This window comes from Carcharhinus amblyrhynchos, chromosome 1, assembly GCF_965287045.1.
Source record: "Carcharhinus amblyrhynchos chromosome 1, sCarAmb.v2.hapA, whole genome shotgun sequence".
Taxonomy (NCBI): Eukaryota; Metazoa; Chordata; class Chondrichthyes; order Carcharhiniformes; family Carcharhinidae; genus Carcharhinus; species Carcharhinus amblyrhynchos.
In genome coordinates, this window is record NC_137324.1 from 13,392,905 (window position 1) to 13,411,533 (window position 18,629).

The 18,629-nt window shown below is 45.5% G+C and overlaps 1 protein-coding gene across 1 annotated transcript in view; it reads right to left on the bottom strand.

The window, feature by feature from the left end:
* The window catches only part of adisspb (adipose secreted signaling protein b), a 131,496-nt gene that overhangs the window by 22,416 nt on the left and 90,451 nt on the right, over positions 1 to 18,629 (bottom strand). The window contains exon 4 of the mRNA XM_080197067.1: positions 17,019 to 17,132. Coding sequence (XP_080053193.1) covers positions 17,019 to 17,132 — 114 coding nt within the window. The remainder of the gene's footprint in view (positions 1 to 17,018; positions 17,133 to 18,629) is intronic.

The following is an 18,629-nucleotide window of genomic DNA, read 5'->3' on the forward strand; positions in this document are numbered from 1 at the left end:
TGCGAGCTAGGTCAGCATTCATTCCCCATCCTTTTGATCTGTGTGAAATTGCTACTGCGTTTTCAGTAATAGTGACCCAACTCACCACTGGGTGATATATACCCAATAGTGTAATGAACTGCCTTCGGAGCATCCCAAGGTAGTGAGAGGGGCCATATAGATGTATACCTTTCTTTCTAATATAGGAAGCTATTACACAGCAAGGCCAGCAATTATTGTCCATCCCTAATTACCCATGACCTGATCTAGGCCATTACAGAAGGCAGTTAAGAGTCAGTTATTGGCTTATGAAAGGAAATACGGAACTTTTTTTTTAAAAGATCACTAAAAGAAATCCTGCTAAACCAAAAAAGGCTGCTACAAGTCACATGACCACATAGTTGGCCCTTTGTCCTGGAAGCTAACCCCTGTAGTTAAAAAAACAAAATAATTATTTTCTCAGCTGGTATTACTTCTCGTCGCATTATACCATCCTGTGAAAGTAAAGAAAGCAGAAGACTCGCACATTGAAACTCGTTATCCCTGCAGAGCGTTAAGAGACTCACATCACACGTCGGGCTGTCTGGGCTCATTTCAAGAGGGAACCAAAGGAATATCATTTCCATCTGATAAGCTCACCTTATTGTTAGTGGAATCAGTGGGTCTGCCTAGCCAATGGGTTCCTGACACCAGACTCTCAAAATGGATGGCAACCAGGAGATTTTCACAGTAACTTCATTGCAGTGTTAATGTAAGCCGACTTGTGACACCAATAAATAAACTTCAAAGTCTTTCAACAACTAATGACTGGGATATTATCAAAGCCCATTCCAGACACTAGACGAACATTCTTTTGGGAAATAACCGAGAAGAGAGGTGACATAACGTGATGACCATTCTGAAATCTCTACATGCCTTTGAGGATTGAGAAATCCCCAGTCTGATGTTTTAACATCAATCGGAAAGGACTCCAGCCCTTTGCTGATCAAGCAGTTGGTTGCCATCTCAGAGTTCCTCAAAGCCTGTATTTCTCTGCTGGAAGATTTCCTAACATTGCTTACAGAACTAACCCAGTCTCTGGACACTGATTTCATCTGCGGAATCCACACCCAATTGCATAGAATCCCAACAGTGCAGGAGGACATTCAGCTCATCGATTCTGTACTAGTCATAATCCCACACAGGCCCTATTCTCACAACCCCACGCATCTACCCTGCTAATCCCCCTGACACCAGGGTCAATTTAGCATGGCCAATCAACCTAACCCACATATACCCCAGGCGCAGTCCCTGTTACCCCACACATTTACCATGGCTAATCCTCTAACCTACACACATTAGGCCAATCCAGCTAACTTGACTGTGGGAGGAAACCCATGCAGGCACAGGGAGAACATGCAAACTCCACACCGACAATGAGCCAAGGCCGGAAATGAACCTGGGAGTTCCTGATACTGAGAGGCAGCGGTGCTAACCTTGCTACTCATATCAGCAGTTCTTTAGTTGGAAAACTCCTTTACTATTCCTCCTTGCCACCCTGGCTTCCCCCCACCACCTCCAAACAAAGACCATGCGTGTGTGTGTGTGCGTGAATGTGTGAAGTTACAAACACTCCTCCTCTGGGTTTTGAATGCAATATAAAATAACGTTCCAACTTAAGCTTAAATGTGAGTTTGTTCTGGGCAAGTCATGCTCCACATGACTTGCTTCTGTAATCTTTTATTATAAAAATAGTTCATGTGATTTTTGCACATTTAGGATTAATTTCTGTACCACATTTTGGAAAGACTGAAGCACATTAGTTAAAGCATCCCCACAACTTTCACTGCATCCTCTGCAGATACATCATCATCATCATCATCATCATCTCCTCTTGGGCATCTGGTCTCACTGAATAAATTCTCTTCACTGATTATTTTTGAAATTCTATCCTTTCACTCCCTCTTTGTTTTCCTATATCTCTCGATCTATTTCCTATTGGTATAGTTAATATGCTCTCCTCCGGTTTTGTTTGCTTAGTAAGTGGCAGAGTGGCACAGCGGTTAGCACTGCTGCCTCACAGGGCAGGGAGCCGGGTTCAATTCCTGGCTGGAGTCACTCTGTGTGGAGTACTGCCACGTCTGTGTGGGTTTCCTGTGGGTGCTCCGGTTTCCTCCCACAGTCTGAAAGACGTGCTGGTTAGGTAGATTGGCCATGCTAAATTCTCCTTCAGTGTAGCTGAACAGGTGCCGGATTGAGGCAACTAGGAGGAGGAGATTTTCACAGTAGCTTCATTGCAGTGTTAATGTAAGCCTACTTGTGACACCAACAAATAAACTTCCAATATATATCCCAGTACAGACACAGCTTTCACCAAGTTCCAGATCTGCTACAACTTTTAGCTAAAGAGGTCATAATGAAATCGGTGTGGAATTCAAATGATTTTTGATTTAAATAACAATTTGATTGAGTTTTTTGAAAGGGTAACCAAGAAGGTAGATGAGGGCAATACATTCGACATTGTCCACACGGTCAGAGGTTTACAGCATGGAAACAGGCCCTTCAGCCCAATTTGCCTATGTCACCCAGTTATCATTAAGCTAGTCCTAATTGCCTGCATTTGGCCCATATTCCTCTATACCCATCTTACCCACCCAACTACCCACATAAATGCTTTTTGAAAGACAGCACTGTACCCACCTCTACCACCACCTCTGGCAGCTTGTTCCAGACATTCACCACCCTCAGAACACTTCTGTATTTCTCGCCTTAAACCTATGCCCTCTAGTTTTAGACTCTACATTTGGGAAAAGATGTTAACTATCTACCTACCTTATAATTATTTTAATGATCTGAGATCATCCCTAAGCCTTCTATGCTCCAGGGAAAAAAGGTTCCAGCGCATGCAGCCTGTCCTTATAACTCAAACCATCAAGTCCAGGAGCATCCTAGTACATCTTTTTTGCACTCTTTCTGGTTTAATAATATCCTATAAATAGGGTGACCAGAACTGCACACCAGTATTCCAAGTGTGGCCTTACCAATGTTTTGTACTACTTCAACAAGACGTCCCAACTCCTGTATTCAATGTTCTGACCAATGAAACCAAGCATGCCAAATGCCTTCTTCACCACTCTGTCCACCTGTGACTCCACTTTCAAGGACCTATGAACATGTACCCCTAGATCTCTTTGTTCGATAACTCTCCTCAATGCCCTACCATTAACTGAGTAAGTCCTGCCCTGGTTCGATTTAGCCTCACTAAAGTCCATGTGGACAACGTTGAACGTATTGCCCTCATCTACCTTCTTGGCTAGCCTTTCAAAAAAAAAACTCAAACTGTTATTTTAATCAAAAATCATTTGAATTCCACACCGGTTTATTATTGACAATTCAAAATTGTAAAAAAGAAATCAATTGATTCTTCAATTTTAGCAACAGACATCCCACAAGCCAATGCATGTCGGATCATTACCCGCCCAATATGAGCAGCAGTAAAGAAAGCTCAAAGCTCCGACTGGAATCTGAGAATCGACATGCAGTTGCACAGCAATGTACAAAAAAAAAAGCACTGCCACCTCCACAAACCACCCCGCTTCGACCAATAATTAAATGCCGACAGTACATATTTTCCTCCAAGCCTTGCACCAGTCGCACAAAAAGTAATTGATGCCTGGCGAAGAGAGGGAAGAAGTGAAAGACTCCATTGGAAATGGTTTGGATATGATCATACGAGATGGGTAGAGGGATATGGGTTAAAGAAAAAGACAAGTAAAGTTCTATGACTATCTATATCATGCATTTAATACATTGTTCATCCCCAGCAGCAGACAGCTAAAGGTCTCATTTATCAATATGTTTGAGCCTCCTCTTGATCTCAGTTTTCAATGCGATCTTTATATTTCAGATTGATGTTCTACATGGACTATTTCCACAAGTCAGTGCCAAAACAAGCCAACGCATACTGTAAAAATAATTCCAAACACAATTTGTCTGTCTCTCGCCTATCCATAACACATCCACAAACATTCACTCCTTCCACCACCAATGCTCAGTAGCAGCAGTGTGTACCACTTACAAGATGCACTGCAGCATTCAACAAAAGATCCTTAGACAGCACCTTACAAACCCACAATCATCGCCATCTCGAAGGACAAGGATAGCAGATACATGGGAACACCACCACCTGCAAGTTCCTCTCCAAGTCAGGATGGTGAGCGGCTTGGAAATATATTGCTGTTCTTTCGCAGTCGCTGGGTTAAAATCCTGGAATTCCCTCCTTAACTGCACTGCGAGTCAGCCCACAACACATGGACGGAGGCGATTCAAGAAGGCAGCTCACCACCACCTTCTCTTGGGGCAGCACAGCGGTTAGCACTACTGCCTCAACGCCAGGGACCCGGGTTCGATTCCTGGCTTGAGTCACTAGCTGTGCAGATTTCGCACATTCTCCCCGTGTCTGCGTGGGTTTCCTCCGGGTGCTCCAGTTTCCCCCCCCACAGTCGGAAAGACGTGCTGGTTAGCTGCATTGGTCATGTTAAATTCTCCCTCAGTGTACCTGAACAGGCACCGGAGTGTGGTGACTAGGGGATTTTCAATAACTTCATTGCAGTGTTAATTTAAGCCTACTCGTGATACTAATAAATAAATTCAAGGGAACTGGGGAAGGGCAATAAATGCTGGCTGGCCAGCAATGCCTAAGTCCCACGAAAGAATAAAAAAGAAAATTGCCATAGATCAGGAGTCACATGTAGGCCAGACTGGGTATGGATGACTGATTTCCTTCCCTAAAGGACATCAGTAACCCAGACAGGTTATATATGTTAGTCAGCGATAGTTTTACGATCGGCATTACTGAGATTAGTTTACAACTCCAGATTTTTATTGATTGAATTTAAACTCCATCAGCTGCCTTGGTGGGATTTGAGCACATGCCCCAAGGGTGCTAAGCTTGGGCGTCTGGATTACTAGCCCCGTGACATTACCACTTTGCCAGCATCTCCCCCCAAACTGGCCGGCAACGCAAAACCATGAGCTGCACTGTGGTGCTTGAACAAAGAAAATTACAGCACAGGATCAGCCCTCCAAGCTTGCACCGGCCATGCTGCCCGACTTAACTAAAACCCCCTACCCTTCTGGGGACCAGATCCCTCTCTTCCCATCCTGTTTGTCAAGAAATACCTTAAAAGTCATCACTGTATCCACTTCCACTACCTCCCCTAGCAATGGGTTCCAGGCACCCACTACTCTGAAACAAAAAAAAAATCTGCCTCATTATCGCCTTTAAACCTTGCCCCTCACACTTTAAACTTGTGCCCCCTAGTAACTGACTCTTCCACCCTGGGAAAAAGCTTCTGACTATCCATGCCTCTTCTATCAGTTCATCCCTCAAACTCCATTGTTCCAGTGAGAACAAGCCAAGTTTCTCCAACCTCTTCATAGCTCAGGCCCTCCATACCAGGTGACATCCTGGTAATCCTTTTCTATACCCTCTCTAAAGCCTCCACATCCTTCTGATAGTGTGGCAACCAGAACTGAACACTGTATTCCATGTGCAGCTTAACTAAAAGGTTCTATAAAGCTGCAAGATGACTTGCCAATTTTTAAACTCATAGCCCTGGCCGATGACGGCAAGCACGCCGTATGCCTTCTTCACTATCTTCTCCACCTGCATTGCCACTTTCAGTGAGCTGTGTACTTGTACACCCATATCCCTCTGCCTATCAATACTCTTAAGGGTTCTGTCATTTACTGTATATTTCCTATCTGTATTAGACTTTCCAAAATGCATTACCTCATATTTGTCCAGATTAAATTCCATCTGCCATCTCTCCGCCCAAGTCTCCAACCGATCTATATCCTGCTGTGTCCAAATCGCTATCCGCAAATCCACCAACCTTAGTGTCATCCGCAAACTTACTGATCAATCCAGTTATATTTTCCTCCAAATCATTTATATACATTACAAAAGGTCCCAGCACTGATCCCCGAGGAACATCACTTGTCACAGCTCTCCATTCAGAGACGCTTGATATCAGCTACAATGATCCTCATTTGTATCTACAGTAAGCCCATTCAAAAAGTGCATTCTCGACCTAATGCTAATGGCGTGCGGATGTTTGAATTTGAGCCAACACTAATTCCCTAGGTCTAGAAAATAATCCTTTATTTTCATTTCCTAAATCGCCACTTGGATTGGAGAAAGTTATTTCCATGTCTCTCGGAAATGTCCATTAAAACTGATTTCTGTTCAATTCCAACTGGTTCTGTTTTTGGCCAGGGTTGCAGAGCTCAGACATATTATCTCAGCGTTTACAGCTCTGGGAGATTGGTAAAAACCCAACCCTGACTAATGGGGAGATAATCCTCTTAGGTGTGGGCATTCTTGACCCAGTTCTTCATAGATCAGTTCACAGAATGCAACTCTGCCAGTTTCTAATTCATCCCAATAATCCCACTTGTTTCTCAGCAATCCCCATTTAAACATCACTCCAAGAAATGGGTTCAAGCATCAATGGTCATGGCTTTTGAGCTGGGTACTTCCCAATGCCTAATAAATCCATAAATCTGACAAACTAAAAATGGCTACAATGTAATCCTTCCACTAAGTCTCTTAGACATGCTACGTTTAAAGTTCATTTATTTATTGGTGTCACAAGTAGGCTTGCATTAACACGGGGTGTCATGGTGGGACAACGAGGGTTAGCACTGCTGCCTCACAGCGCCAGGGACCCGAGTTCGATTCCAGCCTTGGGTGACTGTCTGCACATTCTCCCTGTGTCTACGTGGGTTTCTTCCAGGTGCTCCAGTTTCTTCCCACAGTCCAAAGATTTGCGGGTTAGGTTGATTGGCCATGCTAAATTGCCCCCTTTAGGTGTCAGTGGGATTAGTGGATAAAATACTTGGGGTTATGGGAAAGGGCTTGTTGTCAGTGAATGCGCAATGGGCCGAATGGCCTCCGCCTGCACTGAGAAGGATTCTACGAAACTAACGTTGCAATGAAGCTACTGTGAAAATCCCCTAATCATAGAACACTACAGCACAAACAGGCCCTTCGGCCCACAAGTTGTGCTGATCATATCCATACCTACCAGGCCATAGAACTATCTGTAACTCCCAATCCCATTAAATTCCACGTACTCATCCAGAAGTCTTTTAAGAGACCCCAGCGAGTTCGCCTCTACCACCACTGACGGCAGCCGATTCCATTCACTCACCACCCTCTGAGTGAAAAACTTACCCCTGACATCTCCTCTGTACCTGCTCCCCAGCACCTTAAACCTGTGTCCGAATCGTTACACTCTGGCTCGAGTACACGGAGGGAGAATTTAGCATAGTCAATGCACCTAACCAGCATGTCTTTCAGACTGTGGGAGGAAACCAGAGCACCCAGGCAGACACGGGGAGAGTGTGTAGACTCTGCACAGACAGTGACCCCAGCCAGGAATCGAACCTGGGTCCCTGGCGCCGTGAGGCAGCAGTGCTAACCACAGTGCTACTCTGTTGCTGTAAGCAGTAAATGTGCACAGAACTAGATGAATTTACCAATTTTCCCCACGGACAGAAATGCAAACATAAGAAATAGGAGCAGGAGTAGGCCATCTAGCCCTTCGAGCCTGCCCCGCCATTCAATAAGATCATGGCTGATCTGTCATGGCTCAGTTCCACATTTCCGCCCTCTCCCCATAACCCTTAATCCCCTCGCTTATCAAAAACCCATCAGCCCGATTGCGGCTTGCTACACAAATTGTTAAAGGAAAACTTTTTACGAGGCACCTTCCAAGTACGCTGTCCTCATCAGTTCACCACTCCCTGACAAAGAACAAGGAACAGGAGTAGGCCATTCAGCCCCTCAAGCCTGTTCTGCTATTTAATATAATTACGGTTGATCTAATTGTAGCCTCAAATCTACATCCTGCCTACCCCCCACCGCCCTGCTCCCGATAACCTTTCACCTCCTTTCTTGCCAAGAATCTATCCCCCTCTGCCTTAAACAGGCTCTGCTTCTGCTGCTTTTTCAGCAAGAGAGGTCCAAAGACTCAAGACTCTTGAGTGAAAAGATTTCTCATCTCCATTTTAAATGGGTGACCCTCCCTTATTTTTCAACAGTGACCTCTAGTCCTAGGTTCTCCCACAAGATGAAACAGTTTTTCCACACCTGCCTCGTCAAGATCCCTCAGGATCTGAGATTTTTCAATCAAGTCACCTCTTATCCATCACTGAAACCAGCCTCCCATCCATTGACTCTGTCCACACTTCCCGTTGCCTTGGAAAAGCATCCAGCATAAATAAGGGCCCCAAGTACCCTGGACATTCTCCCTTCCATCTTCTTCCGTTGGGAAGAGGGATACAAAATTCTGAGGTCATGTACCGACTGACTCAAGAAAAGCTTCCTCCCTCTGCTTTTGGATGGACCTAACTTGGATTAAGTTGATCTTTCTCTACATCCTAGCTATGACTAACACTACATTCTGCACTCTCTCCTTTCCTTCTCTATGAATGGTATGTTTTGTCTGTGTAGTGCACAAGAAACAATACTTTTCACTGTATATTAATACATGTGACAATAATAAACTAAATCCAATAAACTCTAGTTGATACAAGCATAGCCTGTCCATCATTTCCTCATAAGACAACACACTCTTTCCAGGTAAATCTTCTGAAGCATTTACCTCCTTTCCTAAACACGGTGACCAATACTGTACATAGTATTTTGAATGTGATCTCCTGTACAACTGAAGCATAACCTCCCTACATGTGTATTCAATTCCCCTTGCAATAGATGATTAACATTCTATTAGCTTTCCTAATTTCTTGCTGTACTTGCATACTGTTTTTTTATGACTCATGCACTAGGACACCCAGATCCCTCTGCACCCTCTCACTATTTAAATAATATGCTTTTTTTTTATTCTTACTGCCAGAATGGACAATTTTACATTTAGGTACATTTGCCAGATCTTTGCCCACTCATTTGACCTATGCCAGGAATTCACCGACTACACCCATGGCTGGGATTTGCCAGTCCCGCTGCAGCAAATGGGATTTTGGTTGAATGCCAAATTCTCCATTCTCGTTGGCACTGGGGGCAGGAAGAATGAGATCAGAGCATCCCGGCATGTGTCTATTCGCAGCCTCTTTGCGTCCTCTTCACAACTTATTTTCCTACCTGTCACTGTGTCCCCAGCACTGAGACAGTTCTGTCAAAACATCGGATGCCAACCTGTTTACCATCCTGGACTATTACCCAGTCTTGGCTACCCCACCCCACAAAAAGTAGTCAACGGGCACAAAAATCGCACAATTTCTACCTCGGCAAAAAGTTAAACCGCATCACCAGCTGAATTGTGCCAAAACTTAAACCCCAAAATATCCCGGGTTGGAACATTGATCAGAATGGTTGACAGAGCATAAACCATTTAGAAATAAAAAGCAAAAAAAAACCTTCATTCTACCAAATTAAATGAAATCCAAGCTGCAGTAATTCAACTAAATGTGAGTTTCCCATCACCAACTCCCTTGGGCAGCACAGTGGTTAGCGCTGCTGCCTGACAGTGCCAGGGACCTGGGTTTGATTCCAGCCTCAGGTCACTGTCTGTGTGGAGTCTGCACATTCTCCCCGTGTCTGCGTGGGTTTCCTCCGGTTTCTTCCAAAGATGTGTGGGTTAGGTTGACTGGCCATGGTTAAGTTGACCCCCGTGTCACGGGATTAGTGGGGTAAATATATGGGGTTACGGGAATAGGGCTTGGATGGGATTGTGGTCAGTGCAGACTCGATGGGCCGAATTACCTCTGTCTGCACTCTAGGGAATCTACGACTTTTATGCAACATCAGGAAAGGGCCACACCCCCAGCCTACAGTCAGTTAGTCCTCATCTCGAGGCCAGCACAGTCTGGGTAGAGCAACGGGTGACGACTTCCCGTCGGGTGAGTCTCCACTTGCTCAATAAGGCAGCTTGTACTCCATGAACCCCATGGGGAGATCTATTGGTGATTCCTCCATAGCCTTTGTGGCCATTGTAACACTACCCATATACCCATTTTGGGTACCTTGGAACCAGAGACTCTCCACAGTGCACCATTTGGCCCACTGAGCTTGTGTCAAAACAATTCCACCCAAGCGCTATCCCCACCATGTATTTACCCTGCTAAATCCCCTGACACCACAAGCCAATTTAATCAACTGCAGCAAGATATCCTGAGAATAGGAGAAAGGATGCCTTGCTGCAGTTATGATGTAGAGATACCAGCGTTGGACTGGGGTAAACAAGAAGTCTTACAACACCGGGTTAAAGTCCAACCAGTTTATTTGATAGTAATCCCACAAGCTTTTGGAAACGGTGTCTCTTTATCACATGTGTGGAAGATTCTGATCAGAGGAAGGCATATAAAGACACACAGTTTATAGAATACTGATTAGAATGAGAGTCTTTGCAGCTAACCTGCTATTCAAATCTTAAGACTTGAATCTGCCACTCAAATATGGACAGAACTGTCTGCACAGAGTGACCCAAGTCAGGAGTTGACCCAGGTCCATGGTGCTGTGAGGCAGCAGTGCTAACCACTGTGCCACCGTGCTTCAGAAATCTCTGGCATTCTCCTCCATCGAGAAGCTCCTTAAATCCTATCGCTCTGACCGAATCTTTGGTTACCGGTCCCAATATTGCCTTAACCGGCTCTGTGTCAAAGCTATTCCTAGCTATGCTCTCACCGAGCACCCTGGGATGTTTCAAAACGTTAGAGAATCTATACAAATCCAAATTATTGTCCCCCTCAATGCAGAGAAAATTATTTAAGGGAAAACGCCACGGTGATTTATACCTTGTGACTCACAGCAAGAGAGAGTGGCAAGGCCAAACTAATCTATTGCTCTACTTCCCACACAGGTTGTTTATTAGCCTCTCATGGTTATGGTTCAATAGCTCTGTTACAAGCTGATAAGGCTTGGCGCGGTATTAAAAATGATGTTGGGGGAGTGACACAGGGCAGACTTCTGCCTTGATAAAAGAAAATTAGTAATCAAATAGAATTCCACAGTGGCTCTGACAAGTGTTGGGCTTCTCTGCAAACAGGAATAGTTCTACAAATCGCCTGGTTGTGTAACAGTGGCACACGCTACACCACGGCAGTTGCTGATACTGCCGGACACATGCTGGGTCTCCACGACCGAACCTTTGGCGCATTAAGGCTTTGACTTGGCATGAGCCAGCGCAGGGAATCCCAAAATCGGACCTCATGCCCTTTCATCCTGGATAGAAGTCATCTTGAATTGATTTTTTTATTGCTACATACATTAGCATACAGTGAAAAGTATTGTTTCTTGCATGCTATACAGACAAAGCGTACCATTTATAGAGAAGGAAATGAGAGTGTGTAGTGGATGTGTGAATGGAGTGTTACAGTCATAGCTAGGGTGTAGAGAAAGATAAATTGAATGCAAGATAAATCCATTCAAAAGTCTGGCAGCAGCAGGGAAGAAGCTGTTCTTGCATCAGTTGGTACATGGCCTCAAGCTTTTATATCTTTTTCCCAACAGAAGAAGGTGGAAGAGAGAATGCCCAGGGTGCATGGGGTCCTTAATTATGCTGGCTGCTTTGCCAACGTAACGGGAAGTGTAGACAGAGGCAATGGGTAACCTCACTACAAACAGCACGCAAAGGGCGACTGATGAGTGGGGGGGACAGAATGGGGTAAGCACGTTACGTGGAGAGACTGGAGAAGCGAAGCTTGTTCTTCTCAGGTCAGTGAAGATTGAGAGAGATTTATCAGAGGTGTTCAAAACCTTAAAAAGGGGTTGAGCTAGAGTAAGGAAGATGAAACTGGCACCAGTGGCAGAGGGATCAATAACCAGAAGATTGATTAGCAAAAGGGGCAGAGATGACGGGTAGAGACAATTTTTTAATACACACATGTTTTATGATGTGGCATATGAAGGTGGTGCAAGTAAATTTGACTGCAACTTTCAAAAAAGATAGAACAATGGGATTGTCATCGGTCAGGCTTGATGGGCCAAATGGCCTTCTTCTGCACCGTAGGATTTCTGTGACCCAATTACATGACCACAAGAAACAGGAGGTGGAGATGTCAATTTTGGACTGGGGTGGGCACAGTAAGAAGTCTCACAACACCAGGTTAAACTCCAACAGGTTTATTTGGAATCAGGAGCTTTCTCAGCACTGTTCCTTCATCAGGTAAGTGGAGATTAGTTCAAACACAGCATATATTGTGTTTTTTGCCATAAGCTATGTTTGTGAACTAACCTCCACTCACCTAATGAAGGAGCAGCACTCCGAAAGATCTTGATCCCAAATAAACCTGTTGGACTTTAACCCGGTGTTGAGCGATTTCTTACAAGGAACAGGGGAAGGGGTGGACCACACAGCCTATCGAACCTTCTCCGCCATTCAATACAGTCATGGCTGATCGAGGGCTTCAACTCCATTTTCCCTTAATTTCCTGAGAGCCCAGAAATCTATCCCTGCTTTAAACATGTTGAAATGCAACTGGATAAGTATCGAAGGAAATAAAGTTTCAGAGCTCTGCGTAAAAGCAGGGAAGTGGGACAGATTGGAAAACTCTGTCAAAGAGCCAGCACAGGTTCGACAGGTCTCTTGCTGTGATACTTGGTTTAAGAAAGAGGCTTACCACCACCTTCTGGAGGGTAGCTAGGGGTGGCAAATTAATGTTCTGTCTTGCCCACATCCCGAGAATGGGAATAAGGAGAAAGAATCAAAACAGTTGGCCAAAGTTTCTTTTTTGAAAAGTTACCATGCTTTTCTGGTGTGTGAGGAATGGCAGAACTCTTCCTGCATTTTGGAAACCCATTTCGGAATAGAAAACTCCCAGTTCCATACAGAGCAAACTCTTCTGCTTTGACCTACTCAGGGCTACTAAAAACAACCCATTAGTCAATTGTCTCATTGCTGAACTGCTAGTTATTTTCGGTATCTGGGTTACACGTGGCACAAACAAAGTTTACGGCTCACTTCTAGTAGCCTCTCCATTCTTGCCCAGCTGGGCAGAATGGTACTCAACCACTTTGCTCTTATTTATTAAAATGGAGGCAGACTGTCATGTGTAATGACTTCTCTTCCCACTCTTGCATTGTGCCTTGGGAGACCCCAGCAGCAACAATCATTGGTCCCCTACATTGAAACCCTATTAGTACAGAAAGAGGCCATTTGGCCCATCAAGCCTACACCAACTCTCCAAAAGAAGATCCCACCCAGGCACTCCCCTCCACCTTATCCCTGTAACCCCGCATGTTTACCACGACTAACCCACCTAACCTACATCTCTAGACACCAAAAAGGGCAATTTAGCATGGCTAACACACCTAACCAGCACATGTTTCGGACTGTGGGAGGAAGCCAGAGCACCCAGAGGGAACCCATGCAGACACGGGGAGAACATGCAAACTCCACACAGACAGTAACCCAAGGCCAGAATTGAACCCAGGTCCCTGGCGCTGTGCGACTACTGTGCTGCCCAATTTCTCACCTACATGTTGCCTCTCAGTGACACCATCTGAAAACACAGCATCATGTTTTACATAACCACTGGCACCCAGCTCATCCTCATCACCGCCTCTCTTCACTTTTCCACCATTGCTGAATTATTAAAAGTTAAAAATTCAAAGTTTATTTATTACTGTCACTTTAACACTGCAACGAAGTAACCGTGAAAATCCCCAAGTTGCCTCACTCAGATGCCTGTTTGGATACATTGAGGGAGAATTTAACATGGCCGATGCACCTAACCAGGACGTCTTTCAGACTCTGGGAGGAAACTAGAGTATCAGGAGGAAACCCCTGCAGACACAGGGAGAATGTGCTAACTCTGCGCAGACAGTGACCCAAGCTGGGAGTTGAAAATGGCTCCCTGGCGCTGTGAGACAGCAGTGCTAACCACTGTGCCACCTGGCTACTTGCCCAACATCCGGTACTGAACGAGCAGAAATTTTCTCCAAGCGATGTTGGAAAGAATGGAAGCCACTGTTTTCAGTCCCCTGCTCCAAACTCTGCTCCCTTTGACAAGGTACCACATGGTAGGTTGTTGCAGAAGGTCAAATCTCACAGGATCCAGAGGGAGGCAGCCAATTGGATACAAAATTAGTTTAGTGACAGAAGACAGAGGGTGGTTGTGGAGGGCTGTTTTTCAAACTGGAGGCCTGTGACCAGCAGTGTGCCTCAGGGGATCAGCTATTGAGTTGGATGGTCTGCCATGATCAAAATGAATGGTGGAGCAGGCTTGAAGGGCCAAATGGTCTCCTCCCACTCCTATTTTCTATGTTAACTTGCACCAAGTCCCATCCACCTGTGTGCTCACTCACCTACATTAGCTCCCCTGCAAGCAATATCTTCAATTTAAAACGTCTCATCTTTGGCCCCTCAAGTGCCTTGTCCCTCCCTATCTTTGTAATCTCCTCCAGTCCTACAATCCTCGGAGGAATCTGCACTCCTCTAATGTTGTCATTCCCAATTTTAAATGCTCCCCCAGCACCAACGGGCCAATCTTTCAGCTGCCTGGACCCTAGGCTTTGGAATTCCATTCAGCCAGATGCCGCAAATAAGCATTTAAAATTAATGGTTTATTTCTGTAAGGGTGGTAAATGGCACAGTGGTATCGTCACTGGACTAATAATAGAGACCTGCTTAAACACAGAAACAGGGGAGGCCATTCAGCCCTTTGAGCCTGCTCTCCTAGTCAATATGATCATGGAATTCAATATCCTGATTTCCCCCCTTCCCCCACCCCTCATATCCCTTTAGCTCCAAGAGCTATGTCTACAGGGCTGTAACGTAACCCATTCCATCACGCAAACCAGCCTCCCATCCATTCCCTCTGTCCACACTTCCCGCTGCTTCGGAAAGGCAGCCAGCATTATTAAGGATACCACGCACCCCGGATATTCTCTCTTCCACCTTCTTCCGTCGGGAAAAAAGATACAAAAGTCTGAGGTCACGTACCAACCAATTTAAGAACAACTTCTTCCTTGCTGCAGTCAGACTTTTGAATGGACCTACCTCACAATAAGTTGATCTTTCTCTACATCCTAGAGATGACTGTAACTCTCTACATTCTGCACTCTCTCATTCCCTTCGCTAATTAGTGCTTTGTCAATATAGCACACAAGAAACAATACTCTTTGCTGTATGTTAATTTACATGACAATAATAAATCAAAATCAAATAATGTTTCGGCCAAATTCCACCACAGATAAAATAAGGATTCATTAAAAATCTGGAATTTCTTTTAAAACAAAAGGGCAATTTATTAGTGTTGGAAAAACCCATCTGGTTCACTAATGCCCTTTAGGGAAGGGAATCTGCCGTCCTTACCTGGTCTGGCCTACATATGACTCCAGATCCACGGCAATGTGGTTGATTCTCAACTGCCCTCTGAAATGGCCTCAATTCAAAAAAGGTAATAAAGGAAGGATAATAAAATATTGGTCCAGCTAGCGATGCCCACATCCTATGAATGACTAATTAAAAAAAAACACTTCTCCTGTAACGTCCATCGAATTGACTTTAACTCAACAAGGCTCCAAGCTAATTATCTTTACTAAAGGAGTCAATAACGTGCCAGCCAGCAGGAACAAAATTGCATTAACTCCATGTGGTTGTTTAAATTTTGAATGAGGTTCACTTCCACAGAATAGATGCTTCTGGAGACAACTGACTAACTGGGCCTTATTTTGAGGCACAGAATTTAACTGCAGCTGGCTTTGTGTGGCATGACCATGTTATCAAAGAGAGGAAACAAAGGCAAAACTAGACAGGGAAGCTTCATTTCTTTTGTATGGCCATGGGGCGGCATGGTTAGCACTGCTGCCACACAGCGCCAGGGACTCAGGTTTAATTCCAGCCTCGGGTCACTGTCTGTATGGAGTGTGCACATTCTCCCCACGTCTGTGTGGATTTCCTCCGGGTGCTCCGGTTTCCTCCCACACTCCAAAGGTTAGATGGATTGGCCATGTTAAATTGCCCCTTAGTGTAAGGTGTAGTGCCCCTAAGATGTAAGGGTTAGGTGGTGGATTGGCCATGTGTGGATTACAGGGATAAGATACTCTATTTGGTTGAGTGGCCTCCCTCTGCACTGTACAGATTCCATGAGCAAAGTATTTGGGGCCTTCTGTTCCTGATATGGCCTCAGGTATGGAATACCAGGAAGAGAACCATCTCATGGAACTTCCAACTAGCTGACCCACCCAGCTTGATACACGGTCAGTGCTCCTGCTGCACTCATTTACATACAGCACTCTGTGCTCAGACAAAGCCATGTTATAAAGGTGATAATAACCACAGCAGTGAGAGTAAGACACACACTGCGGTATGTACGGGAGTAGCAGCACAGATCAAAGAGTGTTGCTGGCCGCACAGATCCGTGCCAACTGTCTTTCTGCCGATTGGCATTTGTGTCACAACATTTCTCTTCAGCTTGGTGTCTGCGGGTTTGTCGAGCGCTCGGCTCGAGGGGAGGTTCAAGGCTACGTGGTTGTTGCTCGAGGGTGGCACATTTTTCAGCCAAAGGCCTAAATTACTAGAGGGCATAGTTTAAGGTGTGAGGGGCAATGTTTAAAGGGAGATGTAGGAGGCAATGGGTGCCTGGAACTCGCTACGGGGGGAGGTATTGGAAGCAGACACAATTGCGATTTTTAAGGGGCGTCTTGACAAATACATGACTAGGATAGGAACAGAGGGATAGGGTCCCCAGGAGGTAGGGGTTTTTTTTAAAATCAAAATTGGGCAGCATGGTCGGTGTGGGCTTGGAGGGCTGAAGGGCCTATTCCTGTGCTGTAATTTTCTTTGTTCTAGAACATTACATATAACTTTCACTGCGCCATTCAAATAGAAAGCAGCAAAGCCGTGAACATTCCTCACACACCTAGCATTGGTGAAACATGCACAACAAAAACGGAAAGTGCTGGAAAATCTCAGCAGGTCTGACAGCTTCTGTAGGGAGAGAATACAGCCAACATTTCGATTCTGGATGACCCTTCAGAGTTGTAACACGTGCCGCCTCAGGGGGAAGAGGAGAAAGAGCACCGCACTTACCCAGGACACGTGCTTGCAACGTAACTTTTACAGAGGCACTCTTATTGGTCACGACCATTTCCTCTCTGATAACTCCTTCCTTGTGGGCAATGTACTCACACTTAACTCGGTAACCTGTGGGGGAGAGGAGAAAGGTCATTACACTCTTAGAAAGGTCAAGCAAAGCCTAAGGAAACCCAAGACCCAGAAAAGCAGCATATTATTTAGATGGAAAGAGCTTGCTGAACTGTCGAGGTGCAGAGGGATCTGGGCGCCCTGGTACATGAATAAAGGTTAGTGTGCAGGTACAGCAATTCATTGGGAAGGCAAATTGAAGGAGTTAGATAGATTTTTTTTTATTGGTAATGGGTTGAAGGATCATGGCAGAAAAATGGGGACGAGGAGCATACCACCCATGGCCGAACTCCAATGGCCAAATGGCCTATTTCTGCTTCTATGTCTGACAAATTTACTGGAGTTCTATGAGGATGTGTCTAGGGCAGTGGATAGAGGAGAGCCGGTGGATGTGGTCTTTCTGGATTTTCAGAAGGCGTTTGACAAGGTACCTCACAAGAGGTTATTGCAGAAGGTCAGGGGACATGGAGTTGGGGGTAGGGTGTTAGCGTGGATAGAGGATTGGTTGTCAAATAGGAGGCAGAGAGTGGGGGTCAATGGGTGCTATTCGGATTGGCGGTTGGTGACTAGTGGGGTGCCCCAGGGGTCAGTGCTGGGGCCTCAGCTATTTACCATTTATATAGATGATCTGGAGGAGGGAACCGAGTGCAGGGTGTCGAAATTTGCTGATGACACCAAGATTGGGGGAAAGGCAAATTGTGCGGAGGGTGTGGAGAGTCTGCAGAAGGATCTAGATAGGCTGGGCGAATGGGCCAGGAAATGGCAAATGGAATTTAATGTTGGCAAGTGTGAGGTGGTCCACTTTGGTAGGAAAAATGGTAGGAAGGACTATTACTTATGTGGCGAAAAACTGCAGCAGGCGACGGTGCAGAGGGACCTCGGGGTCCTTGTGCATGAGTCGCAAAAACCCAGCTTGCAGGTGCAGCAGGTGGTCAGGAAGGCAAATGGGATGCTGGCCTTCATAGCGAGGGGGATTGAATATAAAAGTAGGGAGGTCTTGCTGCAGCTGTATAGGGCATTGGTGAGGCCGCAGCTGGAGTACTGTGTGCAGTTTTGGGCGCCGCACCTGCGCAAGGATATTTTGGCCCTGGAGGGAGTGCAGAGGAGGTTTACTAGGCTGATACCGGAGTTGAGGGGGTTGAGCTATGAGGAGAGGCTGAATAAACTAGGCTTGTACTCGTTAGAGTTTAGAAGAATGAGGGGAGATCTCATTGAGACGTATAAGATGATGAATGGGATGGATAGGATAGAGGTGGAGAGACTCTTCCCGCTCAAAAAAGACAGTAGGACTAGGGGGCACAGCCTCAAGATAAAGGGGAGGCGGTTTAGAACGGAGTTGAGGAGGAACTTCTTGACTCAAAGGGTGGTGAATCTCTGGAATTCTCTGCCCGTTGAAGTGGTGGAGGCTGCCTCGCTAAATATTTTTAAGAAGCGGGTTGGTGGGTTCTTGATAAGAGAGGGGATTAAGGGTTATGGGGAGAGGGCGGGAAAGTGGAA